Source organism: Nilaparvata lugens, chromosome 1 (assembly GCF_014356525.2).
Source record: "Nilaparvata lugens isolate BPH chromosome 1, ASM1435652v1, whole genome shotgun sequence".
In the NCBI taxonomy this organism is placed as follows: Eukaryota; Metazoa; Arthropoda; class Insecta; order Hemiptera; family Delphacidae; genus Nilaparvata; species Nilaparvata lugens.
The window spans coordinates 98,598,236-98,622,047 of record NC_052504.1 but is presented as its reverse complement, the minus strand read 5'-3'; the positions used below and the strand labels follow the sequence as shown (position 1 = coordinate 98,622,047).

Genomic DNA, 23,812 nt, shown 5'->3' with positions numbered 1-23,812 from the left:
ACAATTGAATCTCTTCATTAAATAGAACGATTAGCAATTTCTTATTAAAGAAATTGGTTGCTAGTTCTGTGACTTAGTGCAAAAACTACCAATGTCAATTTTTTCAAAAATGAGTTTAATACATCACTAATATCGATTATTTTCAGTTCCAGAAGTGCCAATGTCCTATCTCAAAGCAATAAAAGTTATAAAGTTTATAATACCAATGTCATGATTTAGTAACTAAATTATAAATAACTGTTATTCCACTCTCAGAGTGCGAAAACTACGAATGAAGACATATGAAATTCAAAATTCATCAGTCATATCTCAAATACGTATTCTCTGAGTGTTAATCTTTGGTGAAAACAGAAATTTTAAACTTAACCTCACTTTGGACTATTTATGTGCCAAAATCAAGGAATTGAAGAAGTTTTGGGCAATTGCCTGTTTCTCTTTCCAAATATCGTGTTTGTGACTGTTCTAATAAATAAATATGCTTTTAGATTGTCATTCATACTCCGTGCCAGAACTACCAACGTCGACTTCTGCACTTCTAGCACTCGCATTTCCGTATTGAAATGCCGTGGTTCGAAAATATAAGGTGAACTCTTAAGCTGATTTGTGAGAAAGTTGATATTTTGACATAGGTACTTCTTGCACCAAGCCACAGAGTTATTCTATTCCATAACAAAAAATTGATAAAAAATCTAATTCATCTCAAAGTTTTTTCTTACTTTTCATACTATCGTTTTAGTTGTTTTTATACAGTCTACTTCGATTGACAACGGTTTTCCCATTTGTTACATACCTTCTAGATTCAATTTAATCCAAAAGTCAAACATGTTCAACACCTACAAAATTTAACGAACAAGTCTACATTGGTACAGTGGTTTCACGTCGCTGTTCTTGTACACTAGACTTCAAGTTTACAAAATACATTCATTCTATACACAACTTGAATTCAAGTAATCTTGACTAATGTAAACGCCCCTTTAGGGTGGAATGTTCATCATTAGAGAGCACAAAGCATTGTTGAATCATTGAAACTCACTTCAACGATATGGACAAACCCGTCAAGCTGGTTTCGCACACAACAGTGAACAGCCAAAATATTATTTCGATTAAGTCCTAATTGAACTACTCCCACTCAGCCCAGCCGAGTATGAATAATACCATAGAGAAACAATAGCGTAAGTAGATATCCCATGTTATAGGACGTTTCTGACGCAACTTTCACTGTTATCTCAAGCCGATAGTCCACGTAGTTCTTTCCCGTGAAGCTGTGTGACGCTCGTAGTCTCTCATACTGTGCCGTTAATACACTCTCGCCCCAACAAAACAGAAAAATCGACAATAATCGGCTTGAGATAACAGAAAAAGTTGCAACATAAACGCCCTATACCATGGGATACCTACTTACGCTATGTTTCTCTATGAAAATACTAAGGTTGAGTTTCCTTCCATCTGTTACCTCCTTTAATAAAGATTATTATTAATACCACTTGAAGTTATGGGAATTATCTTTTCACTGTCACTGTTGTGTGCGAGCCCAGCTCAAGAATGCCGCATCAATTTAGTGAATAATATACATGATGTTAAATATATCTATTACTCTTAGATTAAGTTACGCGCTGATTAAAAGTAATAAAATATAATTATTCAATACACAAAAAATATGGACATCATCTTATAAGTATACTTTTCATAACATGTAACTAATTGAATTTGTTTTTGTTTTGAAGCTACAACCGATCGATTAGATCAATGAAACAACCTATTCGCGTGAAGCCAGATAGAAATGAAATTATTTAGAATGACTTGATAAATGGCAGTTTTTGTGTCCAATTAGCGGAATAAAGTATACGCTTTTAGTATAGCAAGTTCAATGATAGAGAGATAAACAATTATTTACAATTTAGTAATTTTAAAATGAATGAATTTGTATATTTATCAAATAAATTACAAGTTAATATGGACGATTGAATGGAAAGGTACTGCTCACAAAAATGTACTTATTATCTACCATTAGATTAATGTATGAATAAATTCGTGCCGTATCAAACGGCCGCCACAGTAATATATTTGGTCACCTGACTTCCTGGTCTCCTCCAAACAATAATGAGAGCAATAAATACATTTCAGTGACGCATTCATAGTAATTACCTACAGATTTGTATACCGTACTTTACTCATGGAGCACAAAATAATTGATTATGGCAACTTCAGGCATAGAACTCTCGGTTGGAGTTTTTCGAGTAAGAGTTGGCTGTTGGCGAGCGCTTGGGCTCCTCGAGGGCGTAGGATCCTTCGTCCTTTTTGCGCATCCTGTACACGATGAACATCACAACCAAGATGGCGCACAGCAGGCCGACAACTGCTCCGCCAATCACAGCTGAAACACAAATCATTAACACACATTACAACAGTTCGGGTTCTGTAGATTTGCCTATCGGCGGAGGGTCACTAGACCACAATACATAAAAAATCTGGTGTGGGGCACTCACACAACTTTCCTTGCCGTTATGAAAATTTATCACCTGACGCTAATGTTCACGCGCATCTATTCTATTATAATAATAAGTCTATTATTAAAAGATCCAAGCCAGCGGGTAACAGGACAATAACGTTGGAGACAAACGAAGTCTGCTATATTTTTGGTAGAGAGTTAGTGGGAAGGATATTTTGAATATTCTTTCTGAAGAATGGACATTGATATGTTCAAAGCTCCGCCAATTTATGTCGATGCATAACAATATTATCTTTAGTTGTTACAAATTTGTTTTTTTTCGTATCATATACAGTTCAATAATTATTTTCTTAGGCTATATTATGTAAATTCATCTATAATTTTGCTGTATTGTAAGCTATTTTATAAAAGTGTATAGGCCAGTATATATTGTAATCTACATAAATAAAGTACTCAATCAATCAATCAATCTCTTCATAGTAAATGATTCAAAAGAATCAACAGTTGCCAACATTTTGCAATTGAAATAATATTTTCTCGAATTTCGAGCTTATTTTTAATTTTAGGTGAAAATGTTACTGAACATTAATTGTAGAGATTTTCATGCTTAATCTTTTCCACTTAGAATTTTTTGTTTGTATTGAAGGCTTTAGAATTGTATCTGAAGCCTGATAATTTGGAAACTAAAATCAAGCTTTCCATAGATGAGGCGGAGCTCCTGGATTTTTTACAGATATGGAACTTGTGGCAGTTGATAGAGCTTATCAATGACTATTTTAGGTATAAATTTAATCAAAATCGTTGGAACCGTTTTCGAGAAAATCGCGAAAACCCCAGTTTTTGACAACATTTTTGCCATTTTATCCGCCATCTTGAATTGCATTAGATCGGAATAGTTCGTGTTGGATCCTTATATTGTAAGTACCTTGAGTTCCAAATTTCAAGTCATTCCGTTAATTGGGAGATGACATATCATGTACACAGACGCACATACACTCATACAAACATACACATACAGATCAATAACTAAAAACCACTTTTTTGGACTCAGGGGACCTTGAACGTATAGAAATTTAGAAATTGGGGTACCTTAATTTCTTTCGGAAAGCAATACTTTCCTATTACTATGGTAATAGAGCAAGGAAAGTAAAAACACTAGACTTCACTAACATCGAACATCTTTTAATATGTATCTTTTCATAAGCAAAAAATGCTATTTTGTATCTTCTCAAAAGCAACGTGTTGCATCCGAAAAGATACACAAGGAGCTTAAAATGTTTCTTTCCATAAGCAACGGATGCTATTTTGTATCTTCTCAAAAGCAACGTGTTGCATCCAAAGAGGTACACAAGGATCTTTTTAGGAAAAATTGTTTATTTACTTGATTTGAATAATTGACTGTATATCGTTGTAAATAAAAAAAAACATTGAAATAGTATCTCAAACAAATAATAAATCTTATCTCAAATCTACGTAAAATTCGCACCTGAAAATTTGTGGATATAGTAAATGTGAATATAAACTCGATTTTGATTGTAGATATTTTTGTTTACTCATTGTATTTTAAAAAAGTCAAACACTTGGACTCAGTTGCACAAAAGCCTGTTAAATTTTAACCGTGATTGAATGCCGTGAATAGAAGCTGCCTCTGATTTGTTCTCGTGACATTTAATCACGATTAAAATTAACAGGCTCTTGTGCAACCTAGCCCTAGTGGGTAGCCCTAGTGGTAGTGGGTAGCCAGTGATGTGGATAAATTTTCGTACAATTTGAAGGTCGTACTTCTAAATATATTATATATTATTTTATATAATATACTAAATATTATTGTTGTTGAACAATCTGTTTTCAGTTATCTTTGTTGAAGGTTATTACTATCTTATACTGGTTTAATAATACCAATCAATAATAACTTGTTTACCATTAACATTATCACTAATTCATTGCTAATGTATTTATATAGAATCCTCCAACATTTATTGGTAATGATTTTAACAAAACTGTAAAGCGGTCGTCACACCAACGTCTGCTAGCGGTAGCGAGCTCGCTCCCGCGGAGGTAGTTTTTCTGGAAGCAGTTCACACCAAAAAACGTCCACCAGCGGTAGTTTGGTTTTGATGAGGCTGGTTCTCTAGAAGTGGGGGAAGGCCGGCAACCAGAGCGCTACCGATGGCGAAGTTCTGGAGTTCGTTCGCTTCCATGTATTAGATTGGCCACGTCAGACCGAGCTCACTACCGCTAGCGGTACTCCCACTAAGAGACGTTTCAAAAGTTCGCCTGGCTCGCGAAGTGAAACTACCGCCGAGGTACTACCTCCGCGGTAGCGTGCTCGGTGTGACCTGCACAATTTAATAACATGGAAATTTCTCTTTAAGAAATTTATTTCTCTTTAAGAAATTTATTTCTCTTAATTTCTCTTTAATTTCTCTAATCAATCTCTTTTAAGATTGCATCTTTCTATATTTTCTTTCAAAACTTTTAGATTCAAGGGTCTGATATACCTAGAGAGGTTCTGGGGCTTTGTTGGTGCGGCTTAATATCTTCTTAGATATGTATGGCCATGGCAGTAAGTAAATAAGTAAAGATCTGATGTATAAGTGACGGAGGTTACCAAATGAGGTTATCTGTTGTTTCCATAAATAAATAAATCGATAATATTTACTGGGTTGTGCAGAGGAAACGCATGTTTTTCGAACAGCCAGTACTCGTAAACGGGAGAGGGTATTGCCCTGGAACGAATGTTGGCAGACGACCCATACTATGCCATTTCAGTTGCTATGAGCGTTGGAACGTACTACATCGTGTGTTCGCTGTTAAGCAGTTTTTTTTTAGAAACAATGAATCTGTAGTCACAGAGCAACGCTTTTTCGTCAATATTTTAGAGTTGAGGGTCGAGGTGCGATGCCCGATCGAAATACTGTACTCCGATGGGTTATAGCGATTAGGAGTACTAATTCTGTGATGAAAAATAAACCACCTGGTCTTCCCCGTTCCCCGGAAAGTGTAGACCGAGTCAGAACGGCAGTATTGTTACTAGTCGTAGACGATCGAGTCGACGACACTGACTCGGTCTACATTTTCAGGAGTACGAACTGAACGGGAAAGACCAGGTGATTTCTTTTTCATCACAGAGCTAGTACTCCTAAACGCTCAACCCATCGGAGTACAGTATTTCATTGCAGCTCGACGCCCAACTCTTAAATATTGACGAAAAAGCGTTGCAGTATGACTACAGATTCATTGTTTCTAAAAAAAAAAACTGCTTAACAGCGAACACACGAAGTTGTACGTTCCAACGCTCATAGCAACTGAAATGGCATAGTATGGGTCGTCTGCCAACATTCGTTCCAGGGCAATACCCTCTCCCGTTGACGAGTACTGGCTGTTCGAAAAACATGCGTTTCCTCTGCACAACTCTGTATAATAAAGGAAAGAATTGGCTTATACACGTACGGTATAGAAAATTCACGAATCACGCAACATCACGTCTGAACTACTAGACTTGAAATTTTGCACATAGATTATTGATTTACCGAGGATGGTTATAGGCCTATTTTACATTCTTCAAGATTCCAGGTGGTCAAGTTTTCAATTAGGCCCTTGCGAAGCACGGGTTGCCTGCTAGTAAATAAATAAATTTGACAATAGTTGAGGTAAAAATGATGGAAATAACTCGATAATTTTCCAATTTTAGGACAAGTGATTGAACCAAATGATACAGGTAGAAATATCCCGATAATTTCCCAATTTGAGGAAATGATACATACCTGCCAAGATGCCTGGTTGAGCAAAGAACGATGTGGGCCTGTCCTCGGGCTTTGCGTTCATTATGTATACATCATTGTGATTACTAGAGTCTAAATCAGCATTAGAGTCAGTATCTGTTCCACCAATACCGTTGTTCGGCACAGTTTGTTCAACATTATTCTGAAAATAGAATAAAATAGAAACTTTATTTTTTGTGTAGTAGTTGAGAAGTTGATATTGTGGTAATTATTCATATTGAATGAAAAAGACTAAGGAATTGTCAAAAAACCACAGATTTATTGATACTTGAAAAGACCGGTTTCGGTTATTACACCATTGTCAATCTCTGATAAATTTTATTTGCCACAAAAACACAAGTAATACACTTTGAAATAGAAACATGTAGCGATGAAATAATATTAACAGAACAGTCACAATTAATTAATTAGTGGCTTAAATTAAAATTTATAAATTATTTCAACAAACTTATCAAGTTGGTAAATCAGGAGTAACTAAGTTACCTTCAAGTTAAAAAGTAACTTTCATAAAAATTGCCGCTTTGGTCACATGAACCACAGGCTTCACGATAACTATAGTGATTTTTACGTTATAATGGCAGTATTTGATTAAGGCTGTGCAAAGGCTAAAAATAAACTTCCTACTCGCGATATTTTTCAAAGTTTTTCGATTAGTATATCATCAAGCTATCAAAATGAAAAAGTTTTCTCAGAAAAACATTTTTTTCCGATCATTACTTTTTGAGATATGAGCGCCTAAAGTTTAAATTTTTGGGACAGAACATTTCAAATTCGGTAAGAGATAAATCCATGAGATTCAGAGGATGAATGGTATTATTGATCTAATAAAACAAAAATTTTCTGGAAATATCAATTTTTGAGAATGTTATTCAATTTACCAAAAATAACTCAACTAAAAGTTGATTTTGGTTATTTTTAGTAAATTGAATAACTATGTTAAAAATTGATATTTTCAATATATAACATTGATATTTTTATAACATTGAGAATGTTATTCAATTTACCAAAAATAACTCAACTAAAAGTTGCTTTTGGTTATTTTTAGTAAATTGAATAACTATCTTAAAAATTGATATTTTCAGATAATTTTTATTTTACTACCTATATCAACAATACCATGAAGAATCTATCCTCTGAATCTCATGGATTTATCTCTTACCGAATTTGAAATGTTCTGTCCCAAAAATTTAAACTTTAGGCGCTCATATCTCAAAAAGTGATGATCGGAAAAAAATGTTTTTCTGAGAAAACTTTTCCATTTTGATAGCTTGATGATATACAAATCTAAAAACTTTGAAAAATATCGCGAGTAGAAAGTTTATAGACTCGACTTGAGTTGCTTAGTAGTACCGTGCATTTTTAATGGAAGTGAGGTTATGTTTTATGAAAGTGATGTTTTATCATTTTAGATAAGACAATAATAAGAATTAGATAAGATAATAATTATATTCATAATAATTATTATAAAAAAAAAGTAAAAGTAAATTCGTATGGCTTTTGTTGGTGGGGAGTCCCTTGCGGGAAGGTCCCACCGCCTGAATATATAATTTAAACCGTCAATGGGCATTACGACTGTCATACTTCAGCCGGGACCGACAGTTTAACGTGCCCATCCGACAACACGGGAGTGATCTGGTTAAAAAACTTTTGGTTATGAGGGGGATGAACCCGGGATCTCTGTGCTGCTACGCAAGCACTTATTATAAAATTTGTTACATGCTAAGTAGTGACGAATTAGATCTTATATTTTTAATAAAGTAAGGTTAGAAAATGTAGTAGCATGGAACTGAAGTAGTGACCAATGAGCAAGAAAGTCGTAAGGTCGAGAGACTGGAGCACAGTATACACACAGTACGGAAACTTGGCTATACCCTGACGCCAAAATCCGCCATCTTGTTAGGAAGCGCCGCATTGTAATAGTATTGATGGTAGGTTCGGATCACTTTAATGATCCGGATCAATTGATCTCATTCACTGCCACGAGCCAATCAGAAGACCAGGATTGGAACTTCCCAAGGTCACGTGACGTGTTTAGTATTGGGGTCATGTAAAAAGCATTGGTTAGATAGGCGTTTGATTACAAGTTTCCATTCTGTATCTATTCTGTGACTGGAGTATCCTCGACTGCAGTCGTACGATTTGAGTCGAGGTAGTGTGAGTTGAGCCTAACACAACCATCAATAATACGGGGCTTACATTAGTAACATTTTCTTTGAGCCTTACACAAACGTACGTCTAATCTAGTTAAAAATCGTACATCCAAAAATCGTATCATTTCAGACTCAGTCTAGTTACACACACACACACACATCAATCTTTGGACGTATTTTCACTGTCCCTATAAATTCTATTAGATTGAACATAACTTGGCAAAGATTGACATAACTTATGTATCTGTTTGCCAGGTGTGTTCTTGTAGCATTTATAACGACAGCAAAAAAAGTATGTCGAAAAATCGATGCGTGTGTTGACTTTACTGTTTGTCGTCCGACATTTTTTATCGTCGAGGCTTCCGATTGGCCGATTCTCACCAACCGCTCTGATTCTAAGCCAATCAGGGAGATTCTGAGAGGTGTATCGGCACAACATTGGCGTCTGTTGAAAAATTTCAATTCCATACAAATATGCCCCTACAATAGAAGGTAGTAATAGGGTTCTATTTGCTCTATTTCAACAGTTTGATATTAAATTGTAAGAAAACAATCGAGATGATGACACAAGGACAGTTAAAAAATGATTCAAAGAACCAGAATATGATTGATACCTGATTCTCCTTTGTAACTTCAGGCTCTCTCTCTTTGCCAAAGTCAGGTTCCTTGGATGGATGGTTTGATGTCTTTGGTGTTTTGTTATTGTTGTTCGAATTGATAACTGAAAACAGAAAGTAAATTTATTACTGAAAAGTCAACATTATTAACAAACAGTATAAAACAAAGAACGATTTTTTAAAACTTAATGTTCTTCCTCACGAAATTTTAATGCCATTTTTAAATGAGTGATTTTTTTAATTTTCACATTATCACGAGTAGCCCTCACAAAAATGATTGGTATCAAACAGGTATATTTTAAAACATTTTATAGATACAGAGCCTAAATCAATATCAAACCTTTTTTTAAATATGATGCCCAAATGACAAACTACGGTATTACTTTATAATTACAATTAATGTATTCAAATTTATTTATTCAAGTAAGTTACAATACATTCTGGTTTATACACGAATCTACAATAAATTACAGTACAACAGCTAATTATGCAACAAATTTCACATATTATGAAAACTTATTAATTACAATGAAGATTGAATGCAACATTAGAATATTGAAAATATAGTATTGTAATATAACTTATAAATATTGTATACTTATAAATAAATTATTGTATAATAACATGGAGAAAAAATAGCATAAGAAGATATTCCATAATATAGGTCGTTTATGTTCCAAATTTCAAACCGAGTTTTGTTAACTTCAAGCCGATTTCTATCAATATTACTGTTTTGGCCGGATGAGAGTGTAAAGCTGCGTACAGATATACGCGCCTCCAACCCACTCCGCGCACGTTCCGCCCTCGTTCCGCCATCGCTCCGCCCCCGCTCTGCACTCGCACCGATCATGAACGTTAAGGGAGATGTCAGCTCTTCCCGCGTTCCACTCTTGCTCCCCGGTCGATCATCAATCGATCTGCTCGAGTGACGTTCGATTGCGGAGCAGAGTGAAAGTCTGTACGCACCTTAAGAACGGCACAGTATGAGAGACGATAAAGAACTACGATAGTGAGGTCCACGTTATAATAGCAGTGTTTGATTATAAATGGTTTTGCTATCCTTGTCTATCATTCAACAAAGCAGATAGCGCTATCTCTTTCTCTGTAATTCGCGCAACTGAGATCAGACTACTCTGTGATTCTGAACAGTTGCATGTCCAGAATCGCAGAGGATGTGACCGATGTCTGTTCCGACTGTGGTAATGGACCCCACACCACGGACCATCTTTTTAGCTGCCCCACGAAGCCGACAAATTTAACAATCGCCAGCCTCTTGCGGGGTAGCCCGCTTCCTGGGCCTTGAGTATTTTAACAATGTAGGATTAATAATTAATTAACAAAATATTCCATCTTAATTATGAAAATTTATTATGAAATTATTGAAAAATATAATTTCTTGCTTAATAAAATATAATTGATTATTTTAAACGAGAATGAACAGTTAATATTGCATCAATAAACCTGAATCAGCTACAGTCTATAGAAAGCATTGACAAGACTGAAGATCGGCAACGTTGTTCTTCTATCTTTCTCCACTGCCATTATAACGTGGACCTAACTATAGGACTATCGGCTTGAATTGAAAGTGAAATTTAGAACATAAACGCCCTATCCCTTATGGCTTATTATTATGCTACCTTTTTTTCTATGATATTTATATAATTTCATACTTCAGTATGATTCATAAAGGTTGATAATGGTTAATAAGTTTGGTTCATGACTGTCATTTTGATAAGTATTTCGTCAGTTAGACGTTGCATTCTAGTAAAGTCTGTCGGCTATTTTCAAGTTTTCGTTGAAAAATCGAATCGATAAACAAACTGAATTTTCTTGTGATTAACAGAAGCTACCGTTTTAAATTTGGTTCTAAATGGTAGCTCCAAAATTCATGTTCAGAGGTATTCCGGTGTCAGATACACCAGAATCCTGTTATCGGACACAAGGTAGGCTATCCATCAAGTACCTAAGTCATGAAAATTGAAAAATATTATCATTTTTCAGTTTAAGATAGCTTGAGAACTATCAGCTATAGTTTCCGCTCATGTTGCAATATGTTCCACCTCAAACCTTTATTTGACTAAACTATGGTCTGGTTGCATAGAAGCTTTTTAAATTTTAACCGTGATTAAATACCACGATAACCAACCTTCTTTTCTTAAGAGCCTTCTCTCGTGATACTCGTGACATTTAATTATGATTGAAATTCAACAGGCTTTTGTGAAACCGGGCCTATCCTTCAACTGGTAAACTTTATAACGTGAATTTCACTATGGACAAACATCCAAAATAAAATTTATTTGAATAAAAACAAACAAAACAAAAATGGTTGAAGGAGTGTACTAGGCAAATATGTTTGAAATTAGCATTCATATAAGAGTGAATTAAAATAGCATTGGAAAAAATGCAAAGTAAGCTATAGTGAGGTCCACATTATAATGACAGTACTAGATAAACATTGGTGTTGCTATCCTTGCTGTCATTTGACAAACCGGACAGCGCTACCCTTTTCTAGCTCCGCAACGTTGCCAGATCGTTTTTCATAAATGTGAAAATAACAATATTTCATCTCAATTATGATTTTTTTCATTTAATCATTGAAAAATATAATAATACTAATCTATTTTGCTATCCATGACAAACTGGGAGTTACTAATTCGTTTTTTAACTATAATGACGACACTACAGTCTAATATTTTAAATAATAGTTACTAATAGCATAATATAATAATTATTGTGAGTACTAGTTTTTAATAACTATTGTTAAAAATATTAGACTGTAGATAATGTCCTTGAAAAATAAAAATTAATTGATTAGGTACCGTATTTTAAACAAGAGTGAACAGTTGATAATATCACGTCAGATATACCAGTATCAGCTATCCTATTTAGGAGGGAGTGTCAAGGCAGAGAATCGGCAACGGTGATCTCCTATCTTTCTCCACTGCCATTATAACGTGGACCACACTATGAGAAGCAGGAATGTAGAACGGGTTGCCTATTGCGACAAATTGAAGGGGCACTAATAGTCCAATCAAATTGTTATTTTTAAGGAAACAGTCACAAAAGAACGTTTCTCGTCGGTTTTAGATGTATTCAGCGCCTCAAAATAGATAGTAAACCGACGATAAAAATTCTTTCGGGGCTGTTTCCTAAAAAATGACCATGTGGATGTATTCAGCGCCTCAAAATAGATAGTAAACCGACGAATAGTAAACCGACGAGAAAAATTCTTTCGGGGCTGTTTCCTAAAAAATGACCATGTGGATGGACTAAAGCCCGGTCCAGACGCTCAAGTTTACCATCAGTCTTTTTCTCAAGCAAAAGACGGACCGTTTGGTTCAAGCAAAAGACGGATGTAAAATTGCGTCCACACGCATCCGTCTTATGTCATCCGTTTTCCTATTTTTGTGCTCACAAGTTCAGTTCGTCATTAACATACATGACATATATCCGGTAGATGAGTAATAATTATATCGTATTTTTTCGCTGATTCAACTGGATAATGCTATATTTAACAACATAATGACAAAAATATTACTGTTAATCGCTAAATGGCTTTTTTTACATGTCATATCTCGAGACACAGTGATTGTAAATGGATTGAAATTTTGTAGATAGTATTCTTATCAACAATATAGTACATCTTAATATATCATGATAGTAAATCATAATATCAAAAAAAAAATTTGAGAGAATCATTAGAATCAAGAAAGAAAAACAAGGGTTAAATGGCGTCATTTACAATTGATAAAAAACTTGCTTATTTTCAAGTACTCGCGAGGCATTTTATTAATTTGAGGGCGCTGAATCCGAATCTGAAATCACAATTTCTCTATCTCCATTTTTAGGCGATTTAGGTTTTGGTGGATAGGCAAAATACAGATGGTTTGATGGAAAAAGATTTCGGCCGATTGGCCGATACATTTTAAATTCGACGACTTAAGCTTGAAGACCCATCCGTTTTACCGTCCAGACGCAACGACTTACATGCTCCGACTTTTGCTTGAGCAAAAGACTCAAGCTGAACTTGAGCGTCTGGACCGGGCTTAAAAGGCAGAATGTACAACGGGTTGCCTACAACGACAAATTAAAGGAGCACATGAAGCGGCTAAAAGGAGTACAGGGTTAACTCACTAGAGACAGCACCTGATCCAGCCTCGGCGTCCTCATCGTCCGGCCCGTAACCCGAGCCACTCGCCTCCAAGTCATTCCTCACCTCGTCACGACCCGAGCCTTCCAGGGCGTCGTCGTCTATGTAGATGTCATCCTTCGATTTCTGCCAGACACTGTGCTGTTGTGAATTCGTCTGTAAAACAACATTAGACTAAGATTAGTCGGCGAACTGAGATTAGAAAATGAGGCTGACTAACAGTAGGACATGCATGATGAATATGTGTCGTCATTCATAGTTTTGTCATCACAGCGAAAGGCTTCAAGGAAACTTTTTTTGACGTTAGGTTCTTGTATCTTCGATTTTGTTGTAGTTTATTACCTATGTCGTCATTCATTGTTGTGTCTTCACAGCGAAAGGCTTCAAGGAAACTTTTTTTGACGTTAGGTTCTTGTATCTTCGATTTTGTTGTAGTTTATTACTTTCCTTGCCCTATTACCATAGGTAAGAAAAGTATTGCTTTCCGAAAAAAATTAAGGTACCCCAATCTCCAAATTTCTATACGTTTCAAGGTCCCCTGAGTCCAAAAAGTGGTTTTTGGGCATTGGTCTGTGTGTGTGTGTATGAGTGTGAAGGCCTATATGTGACTGTGTACACGATATCTCATCTCCCAATTAACGGAATAACTTGAAATTTGGAACTCAAGGTCCTTACACTATAAGGATCCGACACGAACAATTTCGATCAAATGCAATCCAAGATGGCGGCTAAAATGGCGAAAATGTTGTCAAAAACAGAGTTTTTCGCGATTTTCTCGAAAACGGCTCCAACGATTTTGATCAGATTCATACCTGGAATAGTCATTGATAAGCTCTATCAACTGCAACAAGTCCTATATCTGTAAAAATTTCAGGAGCTTTGCCCCATCTATGCAAAGTTTGATTTTAGATTCTCAATTATCAGCCTTCATATACAATTTAAACAAGGAATTTCAAGTGGAAAAGATTGAGCAAGAAAATCTCTACAATTGTTCAGTAACATTTTCACCTAAAATTGAAAATAAGCTCAGAATTCGAGAAAATGTGATTATTAAATTGCAAACTGTTGGTTCTATTAAATCATTCACTACGAAGAGATAGCAGACCTCGTGTGTTTCCAGCGTTATTGACCTATCACCAGCTGTCTCATATCTTTGAATAAGTAGACTTGAGATGCGCGAGTACACTAGCGTCAGGTGATCAATTTTCTTAACGGCAAGGAAAGTTGTGTGAGTGCGCCACACCAGATTTTTGACGTTAGGTTTTTGTATCTTCGATTTTGTACCTAGTAGAACTTTTTTCTTTGTTGCTCTATTTGAGGTTGAATTATTTTTGCATCAATATAATTTTCTATTTTCCAGTTACTTATTTATTTTAATTGGTTGTTTATTTTATGTTGAAGCCTCTCGCTGATGACGAAACATGCATTATGAACATGTGTGCGCGCGCATGATAAACATGCATGTGCATGCATTACTAAGGGCTTGTTTCCGAGATCGGGATTTGGCTAAGTTCTAGACTTTAAACAGCTGAAGTCAGAAAATTAGCTTTCCAAAACGGGGCGTAGTCGCAGTTTTTATTTTCTCATTTCTATAATTGGAAACGTTCTTCCTTGACGAAATTAAACATTTCTAAATAATTCAAAATAGCTGAAACTTTAAACTATTTTCTCTTTATTTTATTTTGTGTTTAAATTTTCTAGTTTTTGAAATTTAATTCAAACGTGACTTTGACAATGACTACGACTACGCCCCGTTTCGGAAAGCCAATTTTCTTACTCCAGCTGTTTAAAGTCTAGAACTTAGCCAAATCCCGAGATCGGAAACCGGCCCTAAATGTTTACTGAGGTTTACTTCAACCTCACATTACCTTGTTTATTTCAAGTTTTGTATATTGACAATGCTGAAATTCTTTACATGCTTTAAAAATATGTAAATTCATGAAAATGCAAATAATTTGATTTGATCTTTGATCAAAAGCACGTAAAGCACTCATGTTATAAAAAATTCTGACAGTTTAAGGAGAGCCTCACTGTACTAACCTCAACCAACATCCTCTTTTGTTTACTGAGAATGATGCCCACATGGGCTCCGTGCTTGTGCGTGGGTAATGGAATATGAATAAATATGGCATCTTATTTGATGAGACAGATAATGCTTGATTGATTACTTTATTTATGTAGATTTCAATATAATATCGGGGACCGAGCTTCGCTCTGGAGTACAAAAGCATAAAAAATTTATTACGAAAGAAAAAATTATAATAACATTCATACAGAAATATTCTATCTAATCATAGTAGATTGAGATTAATTCCCAGAGGAATGCAAAAATTTCCCTCACAAAGGCCCAGTTGCACAAAAGCCGGTTAAATTTTAATCCTGATTAACTTCACATGAACCAAATCAGAGAAGACCATTTCAAAAAGATGGATCTACTGGAATTAATCAGGATTGAAAATAACCCGGCTTTTTAGCAACCGGCACTAAGTATCTGATTGAATGATTACAAAAGTTCAACAGCTGAGTCATAATTATTTTGACACAGTCCCACACACATGAACTCGCTCACTCACTTCCATCATCAACAGACGACGAAATAATTATTATCAGCTGTTTTTCCAAGGATGAATAATAATCATCCTTTTAATGTCCTTCAGCGAGTTTTCCCAGGGATGAGACTTAGTGCAATCGCATCTTTATATCATAAACCTACTATGTTCTGAATTTCGTGAGAATCGTTAGAGCCGTTTTCGAGATCCGGTGAAATACAAACATCTAAACATCCAAACATATAAACAGAAGTTGCTCGTTTAATAGTATAGGATACTAACTTCTACACTTATATACAATAGCTTACAATACAGCAAAATTACAGATGAATTTACATAATATAGACTAAGAAAATAATAGTTATTGAACTGTATATGATATGACAAAATTAATTTCAGGATAACTATATATAATATTTTTATGCATCTACATAAATTGCCGGAGCTTTGGACATATCCGAATCATAATGATGGGAGATGAGTGGCCCTACAGTTTTATGTGGGTTCCGAACCACCAGAAAGCCATCTTTCAATTTATCAATGGTATTCAGAGAAGTTGGGTTCTTTAAGTGGTCACCCTTACAACGGGGGTAGCAGGCGCATGGAGCTTAACTTGTCGACAGCCAATCAGCGAAGTGTTTTCAGATATAACTATGATTTTAATCCCATTTTCCAAGAATGCAACTATACTTTAGAACACCATATTATAGAGAAAACACCAAGATTTGTAAACTTGAGTGTAAACTGTTTACAAAGCGTGGTGCAATGTAATGCGTGGTTTTGTAAAGTGAATTTGATTCCTTTAAACTTCAAAGTAGCAGTTATACTCTGTCCAAACAGGCATGAGCTCTGAAGGATTAGGCCGACCCTCCTACTACTCACACACACAAGCGCAGTCTCCTTTTGTGTGTGTGAGTAAAGGGACGGTCTGCCTACCTGTATACTACGTAGTATACATAGTATATCAATGGCGCAAGTAGGCCGGGCATGTGTGCCTGCGCGTGGGGGAGCGAGGGTCGGCTTAATCTTTCAGGGCTCATGGCAGTTTGGACAGACTATAAGCCTGGTTTTCACTAGTAGAGTAACTGGCATTCGAACGCTACTCTACTTACTTGGTCAAGTAACTGTTTTCACTACATTTATTTAGCGTATGGCCCTACGACACAAATCTTTATGTTATCTAACATAAGTCAAACATAATTATTATAAACAATGAAGTCATCTTAGTCACAAGTTTGAAAAAAGGTAGAACACAAATTAAAAAAAAAAATTAAAAAATTTTAATTAATAAATTTGATTAATTTTAAAAATTTAATTTTTTTTCACTACAATTGAGAATAGTAGGTAAAGTGTGTTGTCTAGTGAACAGAACAAACTTAAAATTTCAATACTTTTAAATGGATTAACACTTAAACACTTCAATAAATTAAAACTTTTTACTAAAATTAATACTTTTAATAAATAAACAGTACTTCTTAAACTTGATAGCCTACGACAAGATTCTACTAGCTTGGGACTGTTTCCATTAGCATAGTAGTGGTAGAGTAGAGTGAGAAGCAGTGGTGGTGGAAGCAAGTGGTAGAGTACTATCCCCTGGTGCTATCCTACTCTACTCTACAAAAAACTAGTACTATACCATGAACGTTTTCATTGGGAGAATTCACAAGATAGTTAGTACTTGCCCAGGGAACTCTATCACTAACTCTACTAATGAAAACCAGGCTTTGTGCGTGAAATAGGTCTCAGTGACAAATAATATACAATTCAAAAATGTATAACTACTACAAATACAATTTATTTATTTACCAAGTTAGCATAAATTTATTATAAAACGAGTAAGACTCCAGTATAATAAAGAATTTGATTATTTGATGAATATTCGGACGGAATTAAATCAACAACTTGCAAGACTTTTAGAGCAGAGTAAAGACGATATTGTCATGAGTTTGGTCAATTTTCTACATAAATTTTACGTATTTATAAATTAATTTGTAAACAGATTAATTTAATAGATGAAACTTGGATTCTGCTAGTGGAAATAGTGTCCTGTAACTAAAAATCAAGAAAGTGGTGACTTGAACCATAGAGAGACGATAGCATAAGTAGATATCCCATGGTATAGGGCGTTTAAGTCGCAACTTTTACTGTTATCCCAAGCCGATAGTTCACGTAGTTCTTTCCTATGCAGCTGTGTGACGCTGGTAGTCTCTCAAATTGTGCCGATCATACACTATCACCCCAACAAAACAGTGAAAATTGACAATAATCGACATTAATCGGCTTGAGATAACAGTAAAGGTTGCGACATAAATTCCCTATACCATGGGATATCTACTTACGCTATTGTTTCTCTATGCTTGAACTATAGAAATCTTCAACAATTTAATAAAAAAAACACCAATTATTATTGCAATCGTTTTTTCCAATTTGTATAATTCCAATTTCTGAAAATATAACTACTGTACTTTTTTTACTATTCAATGACAATACGTCATGAACAAACATGAGATTCTCTAGGAATATTATTAATAAGAAATCAAATTTCATATCAAATAAAAAGTTGTGACATCATAATTTTTTGATAAAAACAACAAATTTGGGGCTGATTAAATTGCTATCTCCATGAAATTACGTAATTCATTAGAGATAATAGCTCTTGGGTGCATTCATTAATAAATTAAGTTACATTTATCTAATGTAGCTTGAAAAAGGATAATAATGGAATCAGTATTCATGCAACCAACTCTAAATCTAGTTGACCCTAGGTAATAATTCAAATAGTATGATTCAATAAAATGTATAATCCGTTATAAAAATAAACCTTGAGTAGGATACAGTAGTTTTTATAATAGTAGTTTACAGTATTTACAATAGTTTTATTAAAAAAGTGTATTCTCTCTTGAAAATAAAGAATTTAATTTAAAAAATAAAAATAAATTTGAATTAGAACTCGTTACAAGATATTAATGTGAATTGAAAGAGTTGAAAAATACTATCAAAGAAGTGAACTTCAATTTTGCCATCTATGGAAAATTTCAATGTAATGGGACCTAATGGTAAATGGAAACGATTTCACAATAAAGAATATAGGAAACAGCAATGAGTCAGCCTATTTCGTACAATGATCTAATTTCATGCTTTCATTTTTTAAACGACAAATCCGCAAATTTCTTGTTAAAAAAATAGATTAATATAGAAACAATAATTCTTAGAATTTAATGAGAGTCACGCAAACTGATAAACAAATCAATTTGGCAGTGAATGAACAATTAAAATTTTCTAGGTAGTGGGCTCAAAAACTCAAATATAATCAACACCAGTCCAATCTACTCATGCGACACAATATCAATGCGAATATAAATTATTCATAAACTTCATCTGCGATATCAAAACATTTTTACATTGTTTTTAATGAATTTCTTTGAAAAATTTGCTCAACCATTTAGTTAATGAAACTATTAATAATTCATGGCAGTTTTTCAGTGGGAGGATTTTCTATTCTAAGGTGAAAGATAATCACTGATGTAATTAATCACTGATCAATGGTTAATTTAAGATCACTGATAAGATCAAAGGTTTGCAAATAAACAAATTGTGTACGGCACTCAGTAGATTATTATTTCTTATGAAAAATAATAGAATTAGGTTTTAAAAAAAACTTGAACTTAAACGTTGAAAAATATGATTAACCTAACCTATTAGTCTTCTATTGGGTAAATTTCTGTATTTCTTGTGTACCTATTATCAATAGTAGCCTACATCAAAATATCAAATCAAATTTTAGTTCAGAACCCAAAATGTTTTGTTTATGATGTTTTAAAGGTATAAGAGTGAGTTAGAAAGGTTAGGTTGCTGGCAATATTTTTATATTATAAGAAATACAGTTTACAGTTATAAAACTGTCCCCAAAATTCAATCTAGGTAGAGGTCAATTATCATGAAATAAATTATCGGCATCAGGAGAAAATAATATTGTATGTATTAAGAATATACTATCATTTCAAGTTACTGAGAATATTAGTTTGACTTATAATACTAGAATCAAAGAATAAACAAAATATTATTGTAAATAGAATTTTAGAGTTAGGTTAGGAAATGTTGAATCAAAAAGGGCAGCGTGATATTACGTAAGAAAAGGTAGCAATTATACGTAAAATCAATAATTTATAAACAAAAAAAATATATTTCATGACAGTAAAGAAATAACTTAAATGAAGAGTAACTAAATACATAAAGTCAACTACATATAAGGTAAGCTAGCACTCTTCATGAGTCTTTGTAGATTTAAGTGTTTAAAAAAGTTACTGAACGCAAAGAAAATAAGTTTAATTTAGGGCTGTCTAAACTTCTAAAGAATTTAGATAAAAAGTGATAACTGCAGGTACCAATATTTAGGTAAACTTAGATACTGGAAAACAAACTATAGTTATAGCCAATTATAAGATCAATGAATTATTAGATGACAGATTCAAATATTAAAAAGGTGGGTGTATTTTTGTTGGTAATTGGGCGAGGACAACTCAAAGAATATTATTTCAAATTGATAGTAACTAGAATGAATTAAACTTTTGGGTAAACAACTCTATTTCTGTACGGTAATTCCCTGCATCCTACCACAGCTGTTTTGAATACAAAAAATAACATAGTTCAAACCATTGCAATTTAAATTTATGTAGTTTAATTCAAAACATGGATACAAAATTTTATGATTTTGATCAATATCAACTTAATTATTATTTAAAATAAAAGGTTAGAGTTATGAATTCATTCTCACCTCTTCTGCAAATGTAATTTGTATCGAGATCACAGCTATTGTATGAAGAAGTAATATTATATTTACTCGTAAATGCATCACCAATAATAAAATAGTACCGAAGTACTAAACCATACACTATTTCCAATACAAAAACAATAACAGAAAATCCGAATTTGCTCGTAGAATTCACAACATTGATCAATGAAATATCTTTTCTAATGATGGAGGGCGAGTCAACTCTACTCTAGTGCACAGCAGATGAGCAGAATAGGCTATAGTCCCACTTTCAGCATTTTACTACGCATGCCATGACCTTCATAATTTCTCGGAATGCTTCAAGTAAATAAGCTTCTCAATTAATCAATTTTGATGAAACTAGTCATCTAATTGGATAAAAATATAGAATAAATAAGATCATCGATTTTTTAATCTCTTATTAATAACTGAATACAATTGAAAATTTGCATAATTTGATTATGATTTTATATTGCATGAAGACTTCCAAGCCTTTGCCACCATGGTCAAAGCCCGGAAATTTTTGAACTGGAATGTGCGTAGCTGACTGGAATTTTTAATCACTGGAAGATGTTTGATGAAAATATTAAAATGTCATTAACATTTTCAAGCAAATCTAGTGCTTACGCATTGAATTATTGATGGAATATAGCATCAGCCTACCTGTTAGATTTTTTAATTAATTTGTTACCTAATAAAAAATGAATACTGCATGCCTGACTGAGTGGTCTATATGGATGCTCTCAGTTAAATTGACTATTTATTTAAAATTTCAATCATACTTCACCTGCAAAAAAATTACCTATATTGGTTTCTTTTATGAGAAATACGTTCATAAAATCTATTTCATTCCATCAAGAAAATACCTTTGAAATGTTTCTCAACTTCTTGGGGAGCTCACTGATGTTAATTTAGGGGACAAGGTACCTCTATGATAAATTTTCATGATTGAGAGGAAATTACAGATAATACAGAGGAGCTATGTAAGTCTTAGTTATTCACTATATATTTCTTCAAAAAAGGTTAAGTAACGAAAAGGATTGAGCTTAATAAGAGGGATAGAATGTTATAATCAGGTGCTGTCTTTATAAAGTGTGAATCTCACTGTATCTGATGACACTTATAGCCATAGAATGGGACAATATCATGACGTGACAACTCGCAGTGTAATCGAGATTTAGAAGCACAATCATAATCACTCGATTCAATTCCACTTTATTATTTTGATAAGATACAGTACAGTAATTTATTATTAGTACCTATTATTAAAACCAAGAGATACTTACAATAATAATTCATAAACCAAATACTCCATAAATTCAATTTTGCAATCTTTATTTCATCTTTCAGCCATATTATATAGGCGGTCAATCATTTCGTCTGTATTACAATAAAACAATTGTCAATTTATTATAGTAAATAAAGTGTCGGTTGCACAAAAGCCGGTTAAATTTTATTTGATGTTGCTTTCCATGACGAAACACTGTATAATAACTTTGTTGTAGTTCATTCAAACACTATATGTTTCTTGTAAATATCTGAAAAACACTTACTTTTCTTGGAGTATTGAGGGAATGTCTCAAATTACCTGCGTTTTTGTATTAAGAAATTACAGAGGTAATGTCTCAATACTCCAAGAAAAGTGTTTTTTTTCAAATATTTACAAGTAACACAGTGTCTGAACTACAACAAAGTTAAATTTTATTTACCAGAGAAGCCGTCTTATATCAAAAAGGCCTTCTCTGATTGGTTATCGTGGAATTAATCACGGTTAAAACTTAACCGGCTTTTGTGCAACCGGGCCATAGCTTGCAAACACAAAAGCATATTGATAATAATAATATCAATGCCTACATTGATAGAACACATTATTAAATTTATAATAATGCTCATACTTGTATCTTTCGTGGAGACTTTCGTTATTATATACTGACTGGTGTGCCACAGTTCAATATTCATGGTTTAGAACAATCATAGAGAAACAATAGAATAAGTAGATATCCCATGGTATAGCGCGTTTATGTCGCAACTTTTACTGTTATCTCAAGCCGATAGTTCATGTGATTCTTTATCCATTGAAGCTGTGTGACACTGGTAGTCTCTCATATTGTGCCGTTCATACACTCTCATCCCAACAAAACAGTAAAATTCGACAATAATAAACAGTAATCGGCTTGAGATAACAGTAAAAGTAGCGACAAAACTCCCTATACCATGGGATATCTACTCAAGCTATTGTTTCTCTATGGTACAATTGACTTGAAATCGGCATATCACCAAATACCAATTTTACCAGAAGAAAGAATATATACAGGGTTTGAAGCATGTGATAATCTATAGTCTTCAAATAAAACTTCTGAATTATCAGAAAAGGTGATCTTCAAATAATTAAAAATAATTAAGGTGAAATAAGAACGATATTGCCAGTTGCACATAATTTATTTGAGCCAAACTCAAGTTTCAATGCACTATGGAATCATCTTCAGCAGTATTTTTTGATTAGACTCCTAAAGAACAAACAAATACCACTGAAGATGATGCCTTAGTGCATTGAAACTTGGGTTTGGCTCAAATAAATTATGTGGAACTGACAATATAGTTTTTATTTTACCTTAATATGGAGAAATTCTACAATATCTATGTTTATAGTGTAAATTTAAATTAAAAACAACTTTTATTAATAAAATACTTACATTTATATTAAACATACATTACTTAAAATACATTTATTAATAACTAACAACATAGGTAATTGTTTTTCAATACAATATGGATAATAATACTTGTTCGATACATTATTATTTATGTACAATAGAAATTATTTTCATCTAATAAGTGATCAATGTCATAAAAATATTTAGGATACAGCGGAAAGGGTTCACGTTCACATTAATCAAGTAATGTTATAGAAGTACCTAACGAGTTCTAGCTGTGGAATTGACTCTTCCACGTAAAATTATAGGAACGGTTGATTTTGCAATTTGGAAACAAGAGATGATCTGAAATTTGTTTGTCAGTAATAGGGAAGAAATAAAGTCACCTGAAGAGTGGTTTCTTTCATTAAAGAATAGTTGTTTTATCCCCTTTATACAGGGTGTTTAGGAACTCCCTATCATTACTCTAAGGCATTGTTCCTGGGTAAACACCATATCTAAATATCATATTTAAATTGTCCGGAAGTCTTCAGTTACTCACACAGCGGCCATTTTGCTTTTTTCACTTATATATTTTTTTCTAAATGATGATTGAACATACGAAATTGAAAATTTGCACAATTCTTTATAACAACTAGACAAAGCTACAAAAAATTATGATAATTTCCAAATTCATGAAACAAAATG

General features: G+C 33.7%; 1 protein-coding gene across 2 annotated transcripts; it reads right to left on the bottom strand.

The window, feature by feature from the left end:
• Nucleotides 1-966: 966 nt before the first annotated feature.
• On the bottom strand, nucleotides 967-20,752 carry LOC111043511 (syndecan). 2 transcript variants are annotated; one of them, XM_039419757.1, is made up of 5 exons: nucleotides 20,475-20,752; nucleotides 13,136-13,307; nucleotides 8,999-9,105; nucleotides 6,217-6,376; nucleotides 967-2,374 (listed from the first exon to the last, which is right to left on the bottom strand). In XM_039419757.1, exons 1-5 carry the CDS (start codon nucleotides 20,550-20,552, stop codon nucleotides 2,205-2,207), a joined length of 687 nt encoding a protein of 228 aa, XP_039275691.1. In that variant the 5' UTR covers nucleotides 20,553-20,752; the 3' UTR covers nucleotides 967-2,204. The 2 variants fall into 2 exon arrangements, with proteins under 2 accessions (XP_039275691.1, XP_039275692.1); XM_039419758.1 differs by having other exon boundaries at nucleotides 13,148-13,307.
• Nucleotides 20,753-23,812: the final 3,060 nt, after the last annotated feature.

Excerpts from the sequence above, each read along its gene's own strand:
- LOC111043511 (XM_039419757.1), bottom strand. The coding sequence starts at position 20,552 with ATGCATTTACGAGTAAATATAATATTACTTCTTCATACAATAGCTGTG. Across the intron at positions 6,377-8,998 it reads AAGTTACAAAGGAGAATCAG|AATAATGTTGAACAAACTGT; the intron begins GTATCAATCATA and ends TTCTATTTTCAG. Across the intron at positions 2,375-6,216 it reads TCAACCAGGCATCTTGGCAG|CTGTGATTGGCGGAGCAGTT; the intron begins GTATGTATCATT and ends TTTGTGTTTCAG.